General features: G+C 44.2%; 3 protein-coding genes across 12 annotated transcripts; all 3 read right to left on the minus strand.

Annotated features, from left to right (window-relative positions):
* Nucleotides 1-506: 506 nt before the first annotated feature.
* On the minus strand, nt 507-12,624 carry LOC100115275 (14-3-3 protein zeta). Of its 6 annotated transcripts, none has more exons than XM_031921198.2 (5): nt 8,588-9,041; nt 6,499-6,890; nt 5,327-5,450; nt 4,981-5,144; nt 507-4,302 (listed from the first exon to the last, which is right to left on the minus strand). In XM_031921198.2, exons 2-5 carry the CDS (start codon nt 6,796-6,798, stop codon nt 4,147-4,149), a joined length of 744 nt encoding a protein of 247 aa, XP_031777058.1. In that variant the 5' UTR covers nt 6,799-6,890; nt 8,588-9,041; the 3' UTR covers nt 507-4,146. The 6 variants fall into 6 exon arrangements, with proteins under 6 accessions (XP_031777058.1, XP_031777061.1, XP_031777060.1 ...); XM_031921201.2 differs by lacking the exon at nt 4,981-5,144 and adding an exon at nt 4,535-4,695 and having other exon boundaries at nt 8,588-8,760; XM_031921200.2 differs by lacking the exon at nt 4,981-5,144 and adding an exon at nt 4,535-4,698 and having other exon boundaries at nt 8,588-8,760.
* Nucleotides 12,071-16,149, minus strand: LOC103315280 (glucoside xylosyltransferase 1). 2 transcript variants are annotated; one of them, XM_032595953.1, is made up of 5 exons: nt 15,379-16,149; nt 14,242-15,305; nt 13,719-13,962; nt 13,047-13,586; nt 12,071-12,962 (listed from the first exon to the last, which is right to left on the minus strand). In XM_032595953.1, exons 1-2 carry the CDS (start codon nt 15,859-15,861, stop codon nt 14,631-14,633), a joined length of 1,158 nt encoding a protein of 385 aa, XP_032451844.1. In that variant the 5' UTR covers nt 15,862-16,149; the 3' UTR covers nt 12,071-12,962; nt 13,047-13,586; nt 13,719-13,962; nt 14,242-14,630. The 2 variants fall into 2 exon arrangements, with proteins under 2 accessions (XP_032451844.1, XP_008216745.1); XM_008218523.4 differs by having other exon boundaries at nt 13,047-13,962.
* A 22-nt stretch (nt 16,150-16,171) lies between these two features.
* LOC100115198 (protein phosphatase 1 regulatory subunit 14C) lies at nt 16,172-18,953 on the minus strand. Of its 4 annotated transcripts, none has more exons than XM_008218525.3 (6): nt 18,630-18,953; nt 18,165-18,399; nt 17,999-18,088; nt 17,884-17,925; nt 17,737-17,799; nt 16,172-17,662 (listed from the first exon to the last, which is right to left on the minus strand). In XM_008218525.3, the coding sequence occupies exons 2-5, from the start codon at nt 18,372-18,374 to the stop codon at nt 17,758-17,760; spliced, it is 384 nt and encodes a 127-aa protein (XP_008216747.1). In that variant the 5' UTR covers nt 18,375-18,399; nt 18,630-18,953; the 3' UTR covers nt 16,172-17,662; nt 17,737-17,757. The 4 variants fall into 4 exon arrangements, with proteins under 4 accessions (XP_008216747.1, XP_032451848.1, XP_032451847.1 ...); XM_032595957.1 differs by having other exon boundaries at nt 18,165-18,571; nt 18,634-18,852; XM_032595956.1 differs by having other exon boundaries at nt 18,165-18,571; nt 18,630-18,843.
* Nucleotides 18,954-18,975: the final 22 nt, after the last annotated feature.

Here is an 18,975-nt window from a genome sequence, read left to right on the forward strand (position 1 = left end):
CTTTTGATCATAATCGCAGCACTTCTTTTCATGCTTGAAAATAGTGCAGATGATGTAGGAACTTGTTTAACAGTTTAAAGACAAATAAAATCTAAAAATGCTTCGCAATGGAATAAATCATCTCCTAATGTTAATGCTTTATATGCTTCAATCTGAAATTATTCATTCAAAGCATGAGAACTTGACAGCGTATGCTTTTTCAGACATTTTATCAGAATTTATTATTTCGTGTAAACGTTTATAATAATAATTATAATTTACAATTACGATGGTTTGACGAGATGCGGTTACAAATATAGCAGAGAACAACTTAACTTTTTGTTTCAAATACTCGAGTAATCATAATATAAGCAGTGTTAGCCAGTCATTTTTCCCCGAATTTTGCGTTTCGTATTATATGCTGCATACTCGCATGCGTCAGTTGTTAAATACACCAGTCATTCCCTATTAAAAAGAACGGAACTAAAAGTAGCTAAAAATTAAGAGAAATAACACGCTAAAACCTATTTGCTTCAATATTTCTCATTTTAATAGCTCTATGTATGACTGTGCGCGTAGCTGACAAGGCATCATTATTTATTTTTATTTTTTCCATATATTAGGTAAGAATACTTTACACTTTGTTTCTTTTATTATTATTATTATTTTCATTTTTGAAAAAAAATCTACACGCTTATATAATGTATGCGGGGAAAAATCGGCAATGAAAGGCATGTTTTAGTCGCGTTTGCGCGAATCAAAAGAGCAGTGAATAAAATTTTAATAAATGAAAAAAGTAGTCAGTTTAGGCGTATGTCTGCGTACCACCAACGAAGCTAAACAAGGGAATGAATCGCAGCGAAGTTTATAAGGCTCTTTTCTAGGAATCATACAAGTCATGCCGGTGTATACTTTGCGCGCCGCTCCCTGCAGTCTACTATTGATCCGTGTTCTGTTTTAAGCAATAAATGATTATTTGTTATTTTCCAGTGAAAATTGCACGCATACGGACGACCGTTGGCTCTTATGTTTCAATGCATTCACTATGTAATAACGCAATAAAATATGTATGAGCATATGTATAAATCGGTAAGACTTAGATTCCCATAGGGAGCCGGGATCTTGATGGAGACGAAAAAGGAGAGGTGATAAGCAATAGGGAAGGGTTAAGAAAGTGAGAGAGAAAGAAATGATTTGACTTGAACGCGCACAGCAATTTCTTCGCGTAAAATTTTTTATAAAACGTCATTAGATGAGAGAACACTTGATTAATTTTGCATTTCTACACTTCGCTCGTTTTTTTTTGTTTTTGTTTAAATGATCAACCACAACATCGATTTTAAAACATCGACCATTTCCCCGAATACTTATTATTATTTTTTCTTGTATTTAGCGTTTTCATATTGAATAACGGGAGACAGACACCGATACACCGAAACATATCGATAGTGTAGAACGACAGTAAAACGTTTATTGAAAAACGCGACGCGCAAAATACAGTATTACTTGTCTTTTCACTCTGTCTCTCTCCCTTTCAGAAAATTGTTCTTTTTTAAAGACATCGTCACGCACGCACCACTCGCGCATAATTGGACAGACATGCACACACGTGATTTACTTTTGTTTTTATTTTCACATAGAAAAGGTGATCGCCTTTTATGTATGTACATATAAACGGTTATACATGTACGAATACAGCGAATGACGGAAGGTTATCCTTTGCTACCTCATCACACCCCTACGCGCGCTTTTTATACCTATATCTTTCCGCTTCTCTTTCTATCTCCCTCTTTCCCTCTTTACTTTTCGCACGTGATTGTGCCCAGAAGAAAGGACCATCATATCCTCTCAAGTCGACAAAACACATTTTGGCAACTTTTTTCCTGCCCCTCTCCCCCAGCCATTCTGATTCTGGTATTTGGAAAAAATTAATTAATTCTCTGATTTCATTTACACATATATAATAAGAAAATGATAAGAGCGTAAAATTTAATAACGATAGAATTCAATTATACGCCCCACCTCTTTCTTTAATGAAATAATGTCGCATGTTATGTGATGAAAAAAGTTGCATCTTTAAAGAGACTCAATTGTTTTTTTTTCTGGAATTTTAATCTTCCTTATTTTACTTTGTTACTAAAGTAATTACAAAAGTAATAACGATCGCGAGAATAATAACGACAAAGTAAAAATTACAGTTTGAGAGATATTTCGCTGTAGGACAATGCAATCGGGCTCGAAATATACGTGTTATCAAGAAGAATTTACTTGCAGCGCGAAGCGCGTTTGTTTTTGTTTGTAAAAATGCTTTTCACTCTCATATTATATGTATATATGCTTTTTGCGTTACAATGCTTCGCGTAAACAAATACTATTTTCCGATGCGCAATTTTACACTCATTTATATCATATGTATATATAAACAAGTTGAATAAATCCTTTTACTGCCTTTGGTTTTCTTTCCAATGCATGCAGATTTCGATTTTAGTGATAAAAAAAGACGAGGAAGAATTAAAAAATAAAGATAATGTATGATAAAAATAATAATAATGATAATAATAGAACTAATAACGGACAAGTAACACGAGGAAATAGACAATCAAAAATACGAGCAGTGTTGGCGTTTTCTATCCGAACGCGAGATCGAGCCGCACATTACAATAATTATATACGTATACAATAATTAAATGACAGTAATTTTGTTGAGTAGCTCGAAGTTGTATGATTATCCACATGACACGTTGCTACTTTTTAATCAATTCTCTCACCAATTCTGTTTCCACCGCGCTTTTATCTGTATGAAATAAACATTGCGTATAATAATAAAGATGTAGTAAGTAGTCATCGTAGATGACGGCCAAATATCATGATAAAAATTGTACAATCTTTTCAATACTTGTCGCATTCTCAATTTCAATTTCTCAAACTCTCTCTCTCTCTCTCTCTCTCTCACCAAAGCTATCAGTATGACCAGTTTAATTAAACTATAAATCGTACTCCCTTTCCTTTTTTATGAGAGAGAAAGCGAGAGAGAGAGAGAGAGAGAGAGAGAGAGGCGGGGAGGAAGAGATGGAGAGAAAACAAGAAAAGATAAAAATTGTTTGTCTCTGTGTTTTGGCTTTTGAGAAATTAAAGGCGTAATATGGAGAAATTCCGGAGAAAATCTTTTACTAAAGGGTGAGAGAATTGAATAGGCTGCGTGTAATGTGGATGACGAATCGACAGAGAAGAGATCAAAAGTAGTGATCAAGTTAATGGATGACAGGATGAATATGAAACAGAGTAAGAAAGCGAGAGTCGTGTCAGATGGATTCCTCAATTTCTTTATTCGTACGCTGGAACGAGAGGAAATATATAGGAAAAAGAGATTTAGTTACGAAGGCTGAATTTAGAGGCTTCTACGAGTCCATGTTTTTATGCATATATTTTTCTCCATTATCCTTACGTTTTTCACCCCCATCAACTGAGAGGCGCTAGCTGATTGTTTAAATACATCGCACGATTATAATAATCATCATAGTATTTTCAAAAAATGTGTATTTATATAATAATAATAATAATTATAATAATAATAATAATGACGATGATGATAATATTAATAGTAATAATAATAATAATAATAATAATACGTATGTGTATGCGTGTATGACGTAGAGAACAATATCGGTACGTGGAATCGCAGAGTAGCACATAAATACAGCCTCGGGAAAGCTTCAGAGGAATAAAGCTGGTCGTCAGGTGCAAAAATTCATTCACTATGTGAACGCATTTGCACATCAACAAGCCCTGTTACAAGCTTCCCTGCACAAGGAAGAGTGTGTGCAAAGGTGTATATGTAGTCTTGTTCGTTTGTCAAAAATTTTTTAAGGATAGACAATTTTTGTTGCGTCTCTTTAGACGTAATTTAACCCTGCCTCGAACCTGCCTCGAATAAAGAATGTAGACGACGGGGGCGACGAACTCTCGGGCGGGCGGGAAAAACGGTGAAGAATAAGGGATGGCTCTTTCCACTTTTTCTGTTTAAGATTAGAAAGGGGGGTTTCGGGGGGAGGAGAAAGGGAAGGGGAAAGGATTGTTTCAAGGGTCGGGATATGAGGACCGTGAGGAATTGTGTCTTTTGTTTTGTTGTTGACGTTGCTGTTAGGACTCGAACGATCTTTATGAGGGTTAGTTGTCGGCACCCTCTTGTGGTTCGTCTCCGTCGCCCTGTGTGTCACTGGTCCAGAGGGTGAGGTTGTCTCGCAACAGTTGCATGATCAGCGTCGAATCCTTGTAGCTGTCCTCGTTGAGTGTGTCGAGCTCGGCGATCGCATCGTCAAACGCCTGAATTGCAAGAAAACAATTATTTAGTTGCCAAATTATTACTCGCAACAGCTCGCGTTGCTGCTATCAAGAACAAACAGCGCATAGTAGGCAAAATGCACACGATGGTTAGTGGCGCGCGCACACACAGTTGAGGATTTTTAATGGGCAGCTAAATGCTAATATAAGTGGGCATTGGGTGTGAGAGAAAAGTAGCAGGCGCAAATTTTATGTGCCCGTCTCTACTGCTAACCTGCTTGGCCAAGTGACAGGCCCGTGCTGGGGAATTGATAATTTCGTAATAGAAAACGGAAAAGTTGAGAGCTAGCCCGAGCCTAATGGGATGTGTCGGCTGCATCTTGGCCTTGGCAATGTCAAAGGCCTCCTGGTAGGCTTTTTGCGAGTCCTCCACGACTGCTGCAACGCAAACGATAAATGAATGAAGCGATCCATTGAAATGTTTTGAGAAAATGAAACGTAGCACGGCTGGTCGACTGCAGCAGATTATAGCTGGAGCTGAAAGGAATACGCGCGTAGGGGCTGGGGGAGCAAGGAAGGCAATATACACATGTGTGCCATCAAATGTGCGCCATCAACCATCATCCTACTATCGCCTCTATTGTTTCTCTCGAGCTGCACACACAGAGCTGCGGTGTTGTCGGCGTCGTCGTCGTCGTTGTTGTGTGTGCGTGTGTGTACCTGTTTGGCCAATTGGCAGGCTTTGTCCGGCGAGTTGAGGATCTCGTAATAGAAGACGGAGAAGTTGAGTGCGAGACCTAGCCTTATCGGATGAGTCGGCTGCATCTTGGCCTTGCTGATCTCGAACGCATCCTGGTACGCTTTCTGGCTGTCTTCTACCACGGCTGCATTTGTCACAGCAGCAGAAGAAGAGCAAGTGTAATGAAATAATGAAAAAAAACTCACACACACATACAGGTAATAAAAAAAAAAGTATCGGAAAAAGCAAATGACTGCTTGCTCTTCTACACAATGCGTTTTTGGAATTCAGAATAGTCTACGTTTAAATTATTGGAATTGTACGTACCATTCCTGGTTTCACCCGTAGCCACTTCCGCGAGATACCTGAAGTAATCACCCTTCATCTTGAGGTAGAATACTTTGCTTTCTGCATTACTAGCCTTGGGGATCAGGTACTTGTCAAGGAGTCCCTGCGAGGAAAGAGATTCATATATACATCTGTCAGATAAACGCGGAGAATGCACGTTATTTCCTTTATTGATTTTTCCAAAGTAACGATCGCTCCAATCAAGCGTTCACGGCCACCGCAAGAGAGAAGGGGGGGGGGGCGGGGGGGGGGGTGACAGACAGACCGACAGACAGAGGGTGGTATGCGAACCAGCGATGGTCGAGTCCATTTAATTGGCTGCAGTATTAGATTGATTTGAAAGCAATATGTGTATTTTAATTAATTGATTAAATTTGTCGCATCTGCACGAGAAAAAGCTGCAAAACACGAAAGTTATGGGGAAAAAGGAGAGTATGCAGATGCGACGACAGAGAGGCGCACTTTTACGTATACATATAGGCCGTGCCGATTAAAACCTTGCTCCAGTTTGGCGAAGCGAGCGTGTGCACGGGCGCGGCGCTCCCTCCCGCTCTCTATATACGCTCTCTGCTCTTGCGCTGCTAGCATGGCATATATAGATGTACGCGTGACAAGCGGCAACCGCGGACACAAGATTCGTAGGTTCGATGCACGTGCTTCTGTGTTTTGAAACAAGCGCACGGATCAACAGAGTAGGAATTGGAAAAAAGCAGCGCGCACGCGAAGTTTCCGCTACAGGATTAAGAGCTGAGGCACGTCGAACCGCGGGCGTGTCACGTCCGCTTCCGCTTCCCCGCAGAATTTCCGGATTCTCTCTAGGCGCGCAGGCGGCACGAAAGCAGCGGCCGACTGTTTGCGCTAGATTGCAGCCCCGTACACAACTGCCTCTTGGCCAAGATCAGGCAGGAGAGGAGCGGGGTGGGGGTGCGGGGGGAGGGGGGGGGGGTTGGTGGCTGTGAGGGGAAGAGCGGCGAGAGCGCGGGGTGCGACGGCAACTTGACATTGATCAGCAGCTAGCAGTTGAGAAGAAATTCCAACGAGTATAAAGGCCCGAAGTGATAAATGAAAAGCGTTTCAGAGACCGATGCTACTGCCTTGCAGCAAGTAGGAAATGCGCTGGGAGTAGGGCGAAAGCACGAGGAGATACCAACCAGAACGTCGTAGCAGATTTCGCGCAGCTCTTTTTCGACTTTTTCCCGGTATTCCTTGGCCATTTGCTGTTTGCGTTCGGAGCCCTCGGTCTTCTGCTCGATCGAGGAGATGACTCGCCACGAGCTGCGCCTCGCCCCAACGACGTTCTTGTAGGCGACGGACAGGAGGTTCCTTTCCTCGTTCGAGAGCTCGACGCCGGTTTCGGTGACGGACTTCATTGCCGCCGCCATATCATCGTACCTCTCGGCCTGCTCGGCCAGCTTAGCGCGCTGCACTAATTCTTCTTTGTCCACGGACATTGTGTCGTCTGCTATTGTTGCTGTTGTCGCTGCTACTGCTGCTGCTGCTGCCGCTGCCGCTATTAATTCGACGACTGGTCCTTCTCCTTTTTCTGCAACAGCACAGAGTGGAAGAAAAAATTCGCCCAAATTAGTAGTCAATCAAGCTATCACACTTATTTAATAGCGCGCTGCCTGCCTGGAATTCCGCTCTGCCCGGAGCAGCTGCAATTGCTGCAATTACGAGGGAGGACACTACATAACGCTCTTATTACGCGCAGTTAATTGCTCGATCAGTTCCGCAGCAGTGCGTCTATCGCACCTGGACGAGCCGGTGCTCGCTCTATCACGTGCTCTCGCTCCGGTCTCGCGAAGATTGATAACGACGACGACGACGACGAGGTGAGTAAAGTGGAAAGAAAAAAGTGGCGGGGTAGGCTAGCTGGGACCAAGCAGCTCGAAGCTGAAAAGTTTATTTTTGAAGCACAAAGCTGCTAAGACACGCGCGAAAAAGGAGGAAAAAAGCAATCTTTGGCCCCGCATCCAAGATTAGACTAAAGCGAGACGCTCAGCGAGAGTTTGTCGTCCTTTTTGCGTCGTGCTCGCGTTAACAGCGAGCGAGCGAGAAAGAATCGATAAAGCGCCGTTGCTCCCTTAATTTCTTTCTATACATGCATATCCATACATATATATGTGTGTGTGCGTACACAGTCTGCACAGCGTTCGACTGCTGCTATATACGAGGCCTTTTACGTGCACGCAGAGCCAGCGAGCTGTTGTAGTACTACGTTGCCGAAACAGCCGAAAGAATACTATCCGTACGAGACTACTACACCGGCTCGGCAAACGAAGGCGTGTTTCACGGCGGCGAGCAAACGAGCAGCATCATCATCAGGCACTTTTTCTCATTTTCGCTGCGTGATACTGGTGTAGTTTGCGCATCGAGCACCGATCAACGACGCTCCTTTTTGTGAGCATTTTAATGCAAGTATTTCTTGTATTCGGCAGCTGTGCCGGCTGGGCTGCCGAATGCCTCGCCGCGGCCTTAGGCACGGCTATACGAGGCAGCCGAGTGGAGCGGCTTCCTCCAAGGAAGCTCGGTTCGAGGGGAAATCGCCATTTTCTCTTTGGCCTCGCTGCGCACGGATTTGTCGAAAATACAGCATGAAGCCGGCACTACACCGGTTCGGCCGTCGTGGAGAAAGAGAGAGAGAGATAGAGAGAGAGAGATAGAGAGAGAGGAGGAACCGTCGGACTTCATGTAGCTTCTACAGTTCGGGCGACTAGACGAGATGCTGCCGGAGGTATGCGCAGAGAAAGGAAGGCGAAAAGCGCGTCTCGAAGCCAGGAGAGAGAGAAAGAGAGATTATTTTTCGGTGCGACACTCGCGTATGCAGGCGCGCGTGCGCCTACTGGCTCTCCACTCTCTCGCCTTGACTCGGCGGCGGCGGACGTGCGTCACACTCGCGACTCGCACACATTCACGCATCACGCACACACACACACACACAGACACAGACACACTCGCACAGACACGCAGAGCAGCCACACGAATATTCGTGATCTTATGGTCCGATCGGAGTAGAGCACTCGGTTGCACGGCACTGGATACACGAGTATGTCCGCACGGCTCGTTGCACTTTTTCCGTCTATATGCGCGGGCGTTTGTAGGAGGGCGCGATCGACGAGTTGACTGGCTGCAGCGACGCAGCGCATCGGAACACTGGGCGCGCGCGTGCATTGCGACGTGTAATTGCGTCAAGTCGAGTAAATCTGCGCGTAAATAGGGCACTTGCGGCTCTTTTCTCACCCCGTCCTGTCTTTCTTCTCTGCCGTAGCTCGCCAACTCTAGCTTACTCGCTCGATTCTCGACTGATTACGACACTGCGCACATCCCTCAGTGACCACTCCCGCACAACGACTGCTGGACGGCGAACTGCGAGGCGCAGACTCTATGCGGGCTCGCTCGCTCGCAAGTCGCGGAGAAAGCGCCGGCAGCGCCGCCAGCGTCGCCGAGCCGAGCCGACATCGCACATCGTGCGATCCGTGACTGCCTGACTGGATGACGCCGCACTCCGCAGCAGCAGCGCGCTGACGCACTCTGCCTCTGTGGGCCGAACATTTGCTTCTTCTTCCTGCGTGTACAGTCGTGCAGAGTCGAGCTTCACGGAAACGGGAAAACTCGGCCCGTTTAGAAAAGCTTGAAATTTTTCCTATCTGCGTACGTTCCACGCGTCTCTCGTACCGTCACAGCAGCCCGCCGGTCACCAAGCGTCAACTCGCGTCATTCATGTTCTTTCCTTCTCGCGCGCGCACTCGGCACCATTCGACTCTCTTCGGCTCGCCACGGCGCGGCACGGCCGGACTTTATTGATCGCGCACATCTCTCTCTCTCTCTCTCTCGCGTTTTTTAATGTCCATCAGTGTGCGTATACAATAGAATGCTCGAACAAACTTTTCCAACTCGACTTTATCTCTATGTCTAATATCTAAATGCATTGCCATTCCATCAAGTCGCGTGCTGCTGGTCGCGAAATTATTAGCAAACCAGGACTTCTTACAAGAGCTCGGAAGTAAAGCAAAGCAAAGACAATTTGATGCGGCCGATCACTCATCAGAAATGTTTCTCTTATCCTCTTCTCTCGCCCCCTGCGCTGACTGCTGAGTTCTACATTACTCTGTCGCGGATGAGATTGCTCCAAGTGATAATAATGGAAATGGAAATTGATGGCGAAACCATATGTAGTAAAGTAGGGCTGCACGTTTTTGACCTTGCGCGCGCGAAAATAGTCCGGAAAACCCGACAGGAGGGCAAATGAATATAACCAAATGCAGGACAAAATCCAAGTATACAAGGAAAGCAAAGAGAAAATATGCAGTGGATGGCAATATATAAGGAGCGGCGGCGGCGGCGCCGGTGGTGGCAGCGGCGCGTGATGTTCCAATGAAATATTGATCGACGGAGATGCGCGCGCCCGCAAACACCTGCAGCCATGCGACCCACCCTTCTCTCTCTCTCTCTCTCTCTCTCTCTCTCTCTCTCTCTCTCTCTCTCTCTCTCTCTCTCTCTCGCTTTCTCCATCTGTGCGGCACGAAAGGCATAGAAATATTTTTTACTTCCAAGTGATATAAACACGTACGTATATATATTCCTATTGCAGGCTAGCTCTTCCGTGCGCATCTCACGTACCAGTAACAATAATAGCGCTATATGCGGAGCGCAGGGATTTTTTCACTCGGTTCCGCCGACCGCGTGCAGCGCATGCAATCAAGAGTCACGGAAAAAAGGCATCGAACCGAGAGTGCAGCGAAAATGTATGCCAGCTGCGCCGCTGACCAAGTTGTCAGCAGCAGCGCATTGTTATTATCTCTCCCGCGAGCCCGCATCAAGGTATATGCCAAATGCCACAGGTGGCTCGACTATTCAACCCTTACTGCAGCAAATGTGCCGCGGGCACTTCCGGCGATGTGCGCAGTCTTTTGCTACTGCTGCGCTTAATTCCGAGAGATTGTTATATAAATGAAAAGAGTTGATTGATTTTCATCCCGCACGTAGAGACGCGCTGCAGCGGGGAGGGTATTCGCCTATACACCTCACAACCATTGGAGCGTGATGCAGCTTCCTTTCGCTACGTAACTCGGTGTATGCTGATGCTGAAGTTCTGCTTACATTTACAAATTTCGAGCCGGCAAATTTTTCGGTTTACAACATCGCTGCAGCTGACATTTCTCGAAGTAAAAAGAAAAGAGAGCGCCTGAATCTAGACTGGCTCTACTGCCGTTACAGTGAAGCAGCGGCTCTATAGACTTTGGCTCGGCTACAAGCTAACGCCCCTCGTCTCCCCGACCCGTCGCGCGGTGCGTCACCGAGCTTGGAATAGCGGCTGATGTCAAGCTCGTGCGATGGTGCGCGCGCGCGCGCGAGGGAGCGAGGGAGCGAGAGGAACCGCCACCAGTTCTTCTTGCTCGTCTCACGAACCTCCAATCTATAATACGCGGAAGATTGACAAAAATCTGCTACACATACGCTTCTTGTATGCCTGTATACAATGCAGCGGCGCAACGGAGCTACCTACTGCACTGGCGAGAGCGACTGATTATTGATCTTTGTTGCAGCTGTATATGATTCTCGCCCTGAAGAATGCCAAGAATTTCATGTCTGCAGCGAGTTACATATTAGGGTAAATATAAAGCTTCCGCGTGGAAGTTGCGAGTTGATGGTAGATCGTGTGTCGCCGTGCTGTGCACCTTTTAGCACAGTATTCGACGTATTAGATCTTATTAAGTTAATAAACGTAATAATAAATGTCAGTACGACGTAGCCCTTCGGTCGCAGCAAGAGAGCGAGTGACAAGAGCGCGCGTAGGAAGGGAAATAGGCAAACGGCGAGAGAGCTAGAGAGAGAGAGAGAGAGGGATGCGGGAGGCACAACCGCTCAAGTAGCTATACCTATATACCTAGTTATACATATACGAGAGTCAGAGAGAAAGAGTCACGAGAATCGTCGACTCGCTCTTTACCGGTACAACCTATTCGGCGGCAGCTCCAATATGGCGACCGTACGTCATATTATATAGATATAGACGCTCACACACTCTCTCTGTGCAGTCTGTATCCGCTTATACACATATACCTTATATATAGCGTATAGTGCATAAGGTACGAGAGCTTGCCTACTCCCCTCCCTCTCACTCCGTGGCCACCGCCCCTCTTGCTCTTTTCTCGCTTTAGGTAGTTTCATCTCAATTTTTTCCAGAAGACAACAGCTAAAGCTGTAAAGCAATGCTTGGGTGCATATTTGAAGCTTATCAGCTGGCACAGTCGTGTGCAGACTGGCTGTTGCCTCATATCGCCCTTGCATAGCTCTCCACGAGACTTGCTGCTTCATTACATAAATATTTCCGTCGCCGTCACCGCCCTGCTCTCTCTCTCTCTCTCTCTCTCTCTCTCTCTCTCTCTCTCTCTCTTTCTCTCTCTCTCTCGCGCGCGCGCACGGCGGCATTTCCAGCGTGAAACGCAATGGTTACTATAATACAGCGGAAAGATTATTGCTCGGGAATACGGGCTATACTATAAGCACTTGCGACGCAAAACTTGCGCGCAAAAAGAACATGCAGACGTTGCAGGGCTTGCCGGCGCGGATGCTCACGTTCAAGTATAGCAACGTGCATTCAGTTTTCCAAATCATGTACGGCGCAAAAGACTGACGTAGCCATTACAGCCTGACTATATACCTAGTACGAGTACGCGCAGTACGAAGAATAAACGAAATAACTTTTGGCTAAACACTAACCTTGCAAGAGTAGAGGCGTCCGCTTTTAGTATTGCGCGCACAGAGTACAGAGATTGTTAGCAGCGCGAAAACGAGATAGGCGACTGCGAGAGAGAGAGAGAGAGAGAGAGAGAGGGGGAGAGGAAACACTTTTCTTTTCTCCTACTACTCTCAATTCACTCTGCTACGGCGCGCTTCTGTTAAACAAGCTGCTCAGTTTACGCACGTGCCGTGCGGTAAATCAGCTCGTCTTTTTCCCCTGCGATGCGTTTTGCTTGTGCAGTGCGGACGACGAGGAAGATCTGACAAGCTCCTCTCTCTCTCTCGCGCGCGACGACGACGACGACGACGACGACGACAACCACTATTTGCGTCTATTAACCTTCAGTGTAAGTCTACTATTGTACGCACGCGGCACGGCCAGAGACTACTTATTACAGCGACCAGGAGGACGACGTGGTTCGCACAAGTTTCTTCCTTTTTGCTCTCCCTATATACCGCTGCGAATCGCGATGCCTCTGTGATACTATACCAGCCGCACGATCTATACTACCGGCGGTTGGGTAAAGGCGACTGACGACTGTTCGTACCAGTCATATCTACTTATTGCAGCAGCTCTCATAATGCTTCTATGGAGTCTATTCGAAAAGACGATTTTTATGATACAAAACGCAGATTTTTATATCTTGATCGCATTATTCAACAATTATTTACAAAATTTCTACTGTCTATGTACGCAAATGAATAAGAGTATATAATATCCTCAATGATTATTTCTCGCGCCAAACGCAATTTTCCAACTTGGAAAACGAAATCCTCCGAAAAGTCGAAGGAATCCTGCTGCATGGAGCTGTTAATCGCCTTGGCAAGGCCCATGCTGTTGATCTTGTTCTGAGCGATTTTCCACAATCGTCTGGATGGATTGATAAATATAAGTTAGCAACTATGATGAAATGAGAAAAAAAAAACATTATATAAACAATCGAGTATACCCTACCGATAGCGTTGTCGCTGATTCCCATATACGACTCGAGGGTGTTGTTGATTTGTTAAATTTGTTCTCTCGCGTTGCAGCCGTCTTCATTCTGCTGAAGATACTCGATTCTGGCCAGGCCATCGGCTCTGAATCTAAGCGTTTCCCTGCCCGTCAGCTGTCGCTGACAATGAGTGGCGAGCCCCTGGACCGCGGTCCAGCAGGAGCTGGGCCGATAATGCCGATAATGCCGGCCTAAGCTTCAGCTCTGATCCCCGCTCGAGCTGTTTGAGTGGCTCTTGCCCACGAGACTCAGCCCGTTGAGCTTCTCGATGTGATCGCCGACCTGGACCGAGTTGCTCTTGATGCGCGTCCTCGCTCTTGATCAGCTCGATTTCTTTGGCGCGTCATTCAATTACAATCCAATTCTCGCATGTTCTCATACTTTATATATCAGCTTTTTTGTGAGCGAATATAAAGTCGTCTAGACCGATCTGACCGGCCACCAGCTCCGACATGTCGATTGAGCGTGCAGAAGCGAGTGTTGAGCGTGCAGAACAAAATCTGTAAATAGATTTATTCGTAAATGTGTGTATGAAAGTTAGGTATGTACAAACTTCTTCGGGTCGAATATCGAAGCAGTGCGCAATTCTGGAGTAGAGCTCGCGTACGCTTCCGAAGCCGGAGATTACTCGCCAATGGCAGGCCATTCTGATATGATGCACTCCGATCTTGCTCCGCACGGGAGAAACGATTTCTCGGCTGCAGCAATTACCGACGGCAGCCGCGGCGGAAGATCCGTTGCAGCAGTTCGATTGTTGCTGCTTCTCCGCGGAGGCTGGCATTCGGAGCGCTTTGAAGAACGGCATATTTCCTTATTGTTGCGTGTTTTTGCGCTGCACAATATAGCGGCTCGGCGAATAGCTGCGCTTTTTCAGCTCTGCAAGCATAATATTACAATTATGTATTCGTAGCTGTTAATACAGCGAAGAGAGGCAATTACATAAAATGCAAAAGCCAAAAGGAAGGCTGCTAAGTAACTGAGTACTGCGGAATCGGCTAAAGCAGCCCACATATACAAGTCAGCTGTGTTTAATATAGAAAACATGGGCGCGCGAACCGCCGGTTCCGCCGCCGCTCTGATGATGCGTTATCGGAGGCCCATTGAATGCACATTGAACATACGTATATATGATAAGAGTATTCTTTTCGTGCTTACTTGCGTGCGTATCGTTCGATGTTGCGGCTGCAGCCAACAGCAAAAGTGTTGTATATCTTGAATCATTACGTATGCCACAGCTCGATGGAAAATGAACAAGTGAAAAATGCAGCTCCGTCCTGCAGTGTCGCGAAGAGAGCAGCTCTCTCTCTCTCTCTCTCTGTTCTCCTCACGCGGCTCTGGCTCACTCACGCGAAGTACATAACATACCGCCACCTATCACTCGCAATAAGCCAGAGTTTGGAGAATATTTATTAAACGATAAAAAAAGTTTGTGAAACCTAAATTGCCCTTATTATGTAATATTACAGTCTGATGCACGCGGTGCCACTTTTAACGCGATCTATCAACTCAACTCGGCGGAGGAGTTGCTGCACAATAACAAATTCTTATTTCCTATCCACCTCTGATTTTCTACCCAAATGCAATTCTGGCTGAATGATAAACACCTTCCAAACTTGGCCACAGTTTGAATGGTCAGCTGCCAGAGTCAAGTAAGTTTTCATCGGAACAAGGAGGTTTTTGTATGGATCCGTATTGAGCTGATATTCTTGCATCGCCGTATAGACTGACTTGAAAGGTGGCTGCTTTTGCGAGTGAAAGGTACCCCTAGAGCCATGAAGTACCAAAGCACCTTTCTTCTCGGCGCCCGGACAGACAGACATGTACATGCAGTGATCAGGCCTATAATTGTATCGGCAATCGTAGACGTGCAACTTTTCTGGATGATAGTGGAAAATAATGTTGATGATGTCCTGGTCTCCCCATGTAATTTTTAGACGATACTCTTTATGTATAGGGATGACGTATTGCGTCCACTTGAATTCTCTCATTCTGGTCAAGTTCATCAGCATCACTCCAGAATTCACACCCAACTTACCATAGTAAGGATGCTTGGCAAAGCGGTTGTACCAGCCTGTATTGGGATCTTCGTGTTCTGGACTGAGAGCTGCGAGCTGCACGTTATTCATTTTCTTGAATTCATCCCAAATCACTTCGGGAGGTGCAAGAAACAACGTGTCCGTATCCACATACAAAATTGCATCCGTGTCGTTCAAGACAGTCTGTGAATGCAAGTTTAATTCTTAGGGCATCATACAACAAATGAGAGGATAAAATGAAATTGCTCATACGTACAGGCAGAAATAGACGTTGAGCAGCGCATGGTTTAAACAACTTGCGCCACATAGTTACATCGCTGATGTCTGGAAAAGTTACAGGCCTAACAATAAAATCAAATGTCTTATCAACTATTTGCTTCCATTCTGTGAGTTTTTCATGAAAAGCTGGAATGAGTCCGTAATCGGAAATCACAATAAAACGCAATGGTCTTTTAGCAAAGACCAAAGCAGACTTTAGCATCGTTAAGGATTCGTCGAGCCTGTCTGCGCCACAAGCAACAACACAAATGACCACTACTTGGCCTTGAACTGTTTCAGTACTAGCAGCAACACTCGCTTTCGATGGCCCAACCAAATCACTGCTGTTGCTGCTGCTAGTTCGTTGTTGATAGTCTATGACATGATTCAAATTCTTTTCTTCTGAAGTAGGAAAATTCAGCAAGATATACAGAGCAAGACACGCGACGAGCACCAACAATAATCGGACCGGATTTTTCATTTTACGCTCAAAAATTGTTATTCACCTCTTGCATCAACACTATATACTTGCCTCAAATATCACGTTTTGACCCTTTTATTTTCAAGCATAGTCAAATGACAAATCAGCTGTACACACACTATACATGAATTCTAACCTACACTAGTTAGTTAAAAGTTAAAACGACGTGCGAACACGCTACTGATGCGCGTGCGCGATTTTTCCGTGCGCAGCGGAGGCATTGAGGCGCGCTATTCAAAATTTAAATGGTATTTATGTTATATGTGAGGAATAAGCTGGCGCAGTTAAATAAATAACACAACACAAATAATGGTATTTTTTCAAATTGTATGTCTAATTTTTCGCTGTAGCCACAAGATACTCTTTTACTATTTCGTTGGACATATCGCATTAACTTTGGACGATCGCGCGGCACAATAACGTATAAAAATCAGAAAATACCGATGATTCACACAGTATATTCGCCCATATCTTACAATATGTCTATATTTCAATGAAATAGAGTGCACGCAATATTTTCCGAAAAAGTCTGAATAATTTCACTGCAGTAAAAATGTGTGAAAATATTCTCTTACAATAAGTGTCTCCTAATTCAGCCTTCTTTTCATAAGCTAAAGCCAAAAATTTAGCATGTCGCTTTATCGGAAAAATTGCTTTTTCGCTTTGTATTTATATAATAACTGTGCTCACATAGCTACACAGGGATCGGCTGTAATACAACGAGCAGGCCTACAATGATTCATCGTAAGAACAAAAATGACGAAATCGAATTATCAACAGCATTTTGTCTTCATCCGCATTCATCAATCTTTGGTTGCGATACTGATCCGCTAATTTTTTTGTGCATATCATTGCGTTAAAATGCTAAACTATAACAAAAAGTTTTGTGCAACACATCGTCTTTTTCGTTATGATATAATTATAGGATTTTGATGAAATGAAAGACTTGGAACAGCACGTCACCTTTTTGTTTTATCGTTAAAGATAATATTTATAATGTTATAGAATAAACCGGTGCTGATGTATCATTTGGTGTGCAATTAGCAAGATAAAGTTTACTTTTGGTAATAGAACTTAGATTTGGACTCTAAAAAGTATAGGTACAATCTTTTACTAATGTTAATTAATTTGTTGATTAATTAAAATCAAAGAATCAGGTAATTGGTGTATGTGATGTTAAGTACAGGAGTATTTATCATTTTGAGATCATCGTAGCAGTAGAAACTGTTGCACGACACAGTATTCGAGACGAAAATTTTATACTATTGTTTGTAAAAAAGAAATTGCTATAAGGTCGTCATTTTTGGCGTGTATTTCTTGGAAAATATACCCTATTTGGCACTTGACACAATGCAGCTGTCATAATACAATACACACAAGTGCCTCTCTATTAGTTTATCATAAGTATAGTGCGCACACATTTTATACAATGAAAGATTAATCTTACACATTTTGATGATACACAAGTTATAATAATTAAACCTGATCAATAAAAAAAAGATTTAAACCTACCTATTCATTTAAATTAAGAGAGAGAGAGAGAGAGAGAGAGAGAGAGTGTTAGGCAGTTTCCATAATAGCAACTTTACAGAGCAAGTTGCCTAAAACAAAATACTACATTCTAAAGCTTCATAGTCTTCTAGTTGGAAATTTTTCTTGATCAGAGTAGCGCACACACACACACACACACACACACAAGTGTGAAAATTTTCTATGAACTACCTTTTGCAGTGTGTACTCTAGTTGAATTTTTTGTCACTAATAATCTCAGTTCTTGGGGTGCGCGTGTGCACAACTCACTCTGAAAAGTGCACGTGTGTTATACAAATTCCAGGAATAAGCAAAGTTGGCAACTTGTTGCAACATAAATCTTACAATAAACTTGAATTTGATGCTTCAAAGAGTCTTGGCCTTCTCTAACAAGTCATTGATGAATTTCTGAAATCAAGCAGATAGAACTTGGAGGTGAGTACACACACTACGCATATCCGTAAGAAATGAAAGTGTATCAAAGTAAGGTACCTTAACGTCGTGCGGAGGTTTCTTGGCATCGACCAACAATCCCTACAAAATATATAATAAAACAATAAAACAATGCAGAATCGATTATGGTGCGATTGAAAAGTGATTTATTTACTTGTAAGTAACTTTTTCTATGCTCATCACTGTCCATATCGAGCAACTCATCAATGTCAACTTCAACTTCTCTACTGTTTCCACTCTCATTCTATAAGCAGAATAAGACAATCAAATTCATAGCGGTGCGCATGCACATCAGCAGGAAAAAACTCGATCAACTTTACCTTTGATTCGTATAATTTGGAAAGTTCTTCGAATAGCCACATTTCCACGGCGAGCCTCTTGCGTATTAGAGACATTTGGTGTGAGCCATACTTGGCTGTGAGGAATTTTTCTCTGCGCTCTTTGACTTTGCCCTCTTCCGTAAATGCGACATGTAAATTTGACCTAGCTGGACTGCGCTCCGCTGTCAAGACACCTCCGCCAGCTTCCATTTTTTATAGTTGAATGCTGAAGAATCTGTAAAACGGAGAAGGGTAAAAAAAAAGAAGGAGAGCTAGATGAATGGGAACAAAGAAAATAAGAGCATCCGTTGTTGACATGGTTGCATGCTGTAAGGGAGTAGGCTCATTGTTTCAGGGAGCGAGTCTGAATTATTTCACGGCTCTGTGAGCGCGTTCGCTAGCTACACCTATAAAGACAATATATATATATATATAGATATAGATATACAATATATAAATACTCACACACGCGTAATGCTCCAATGGCAGTTTTCACTTTTCGCACAGTGCACAGACTTAATTATTAAGTAAGTACTTTGTCGTCGATCGGAGCTGCGCGCAGAGCGATCAACTGCAGATTACTAATGACTGTGATGACTGATGATGCACTTTACGCACTCACACATACGCCCCCAAAACACGAGCCACTCGCTCTCGATAGAAAGTAGAAACTGTGTGTGTGGCGAATATCACTTTGTCTCGTCTGCCGAACCCTCAACTCTTTTTTTTCTACCTCATATGATACATATATGTATAACTGGTGCAGTCTAGTGCAGTCCGGAGACGCCCTCTCCAAGCCCCGTAAAAGCTG

This window comes from Nasonia vitripennis, chromosome 1, assembly GCF_009193385.2.
Source record: "Nasonia vitripennis strain AsymCx chromosome 1, Nvit_psr_1.1, whole genome shotgun sequence".
In the NCBI taxonomy this organism is placed as follows: Eukaryota; Metazoa; Arthropoda; class Insecta; order Hymenoptera; family Pteromalidae; genus Nasonia; species Nasonia vitripennis.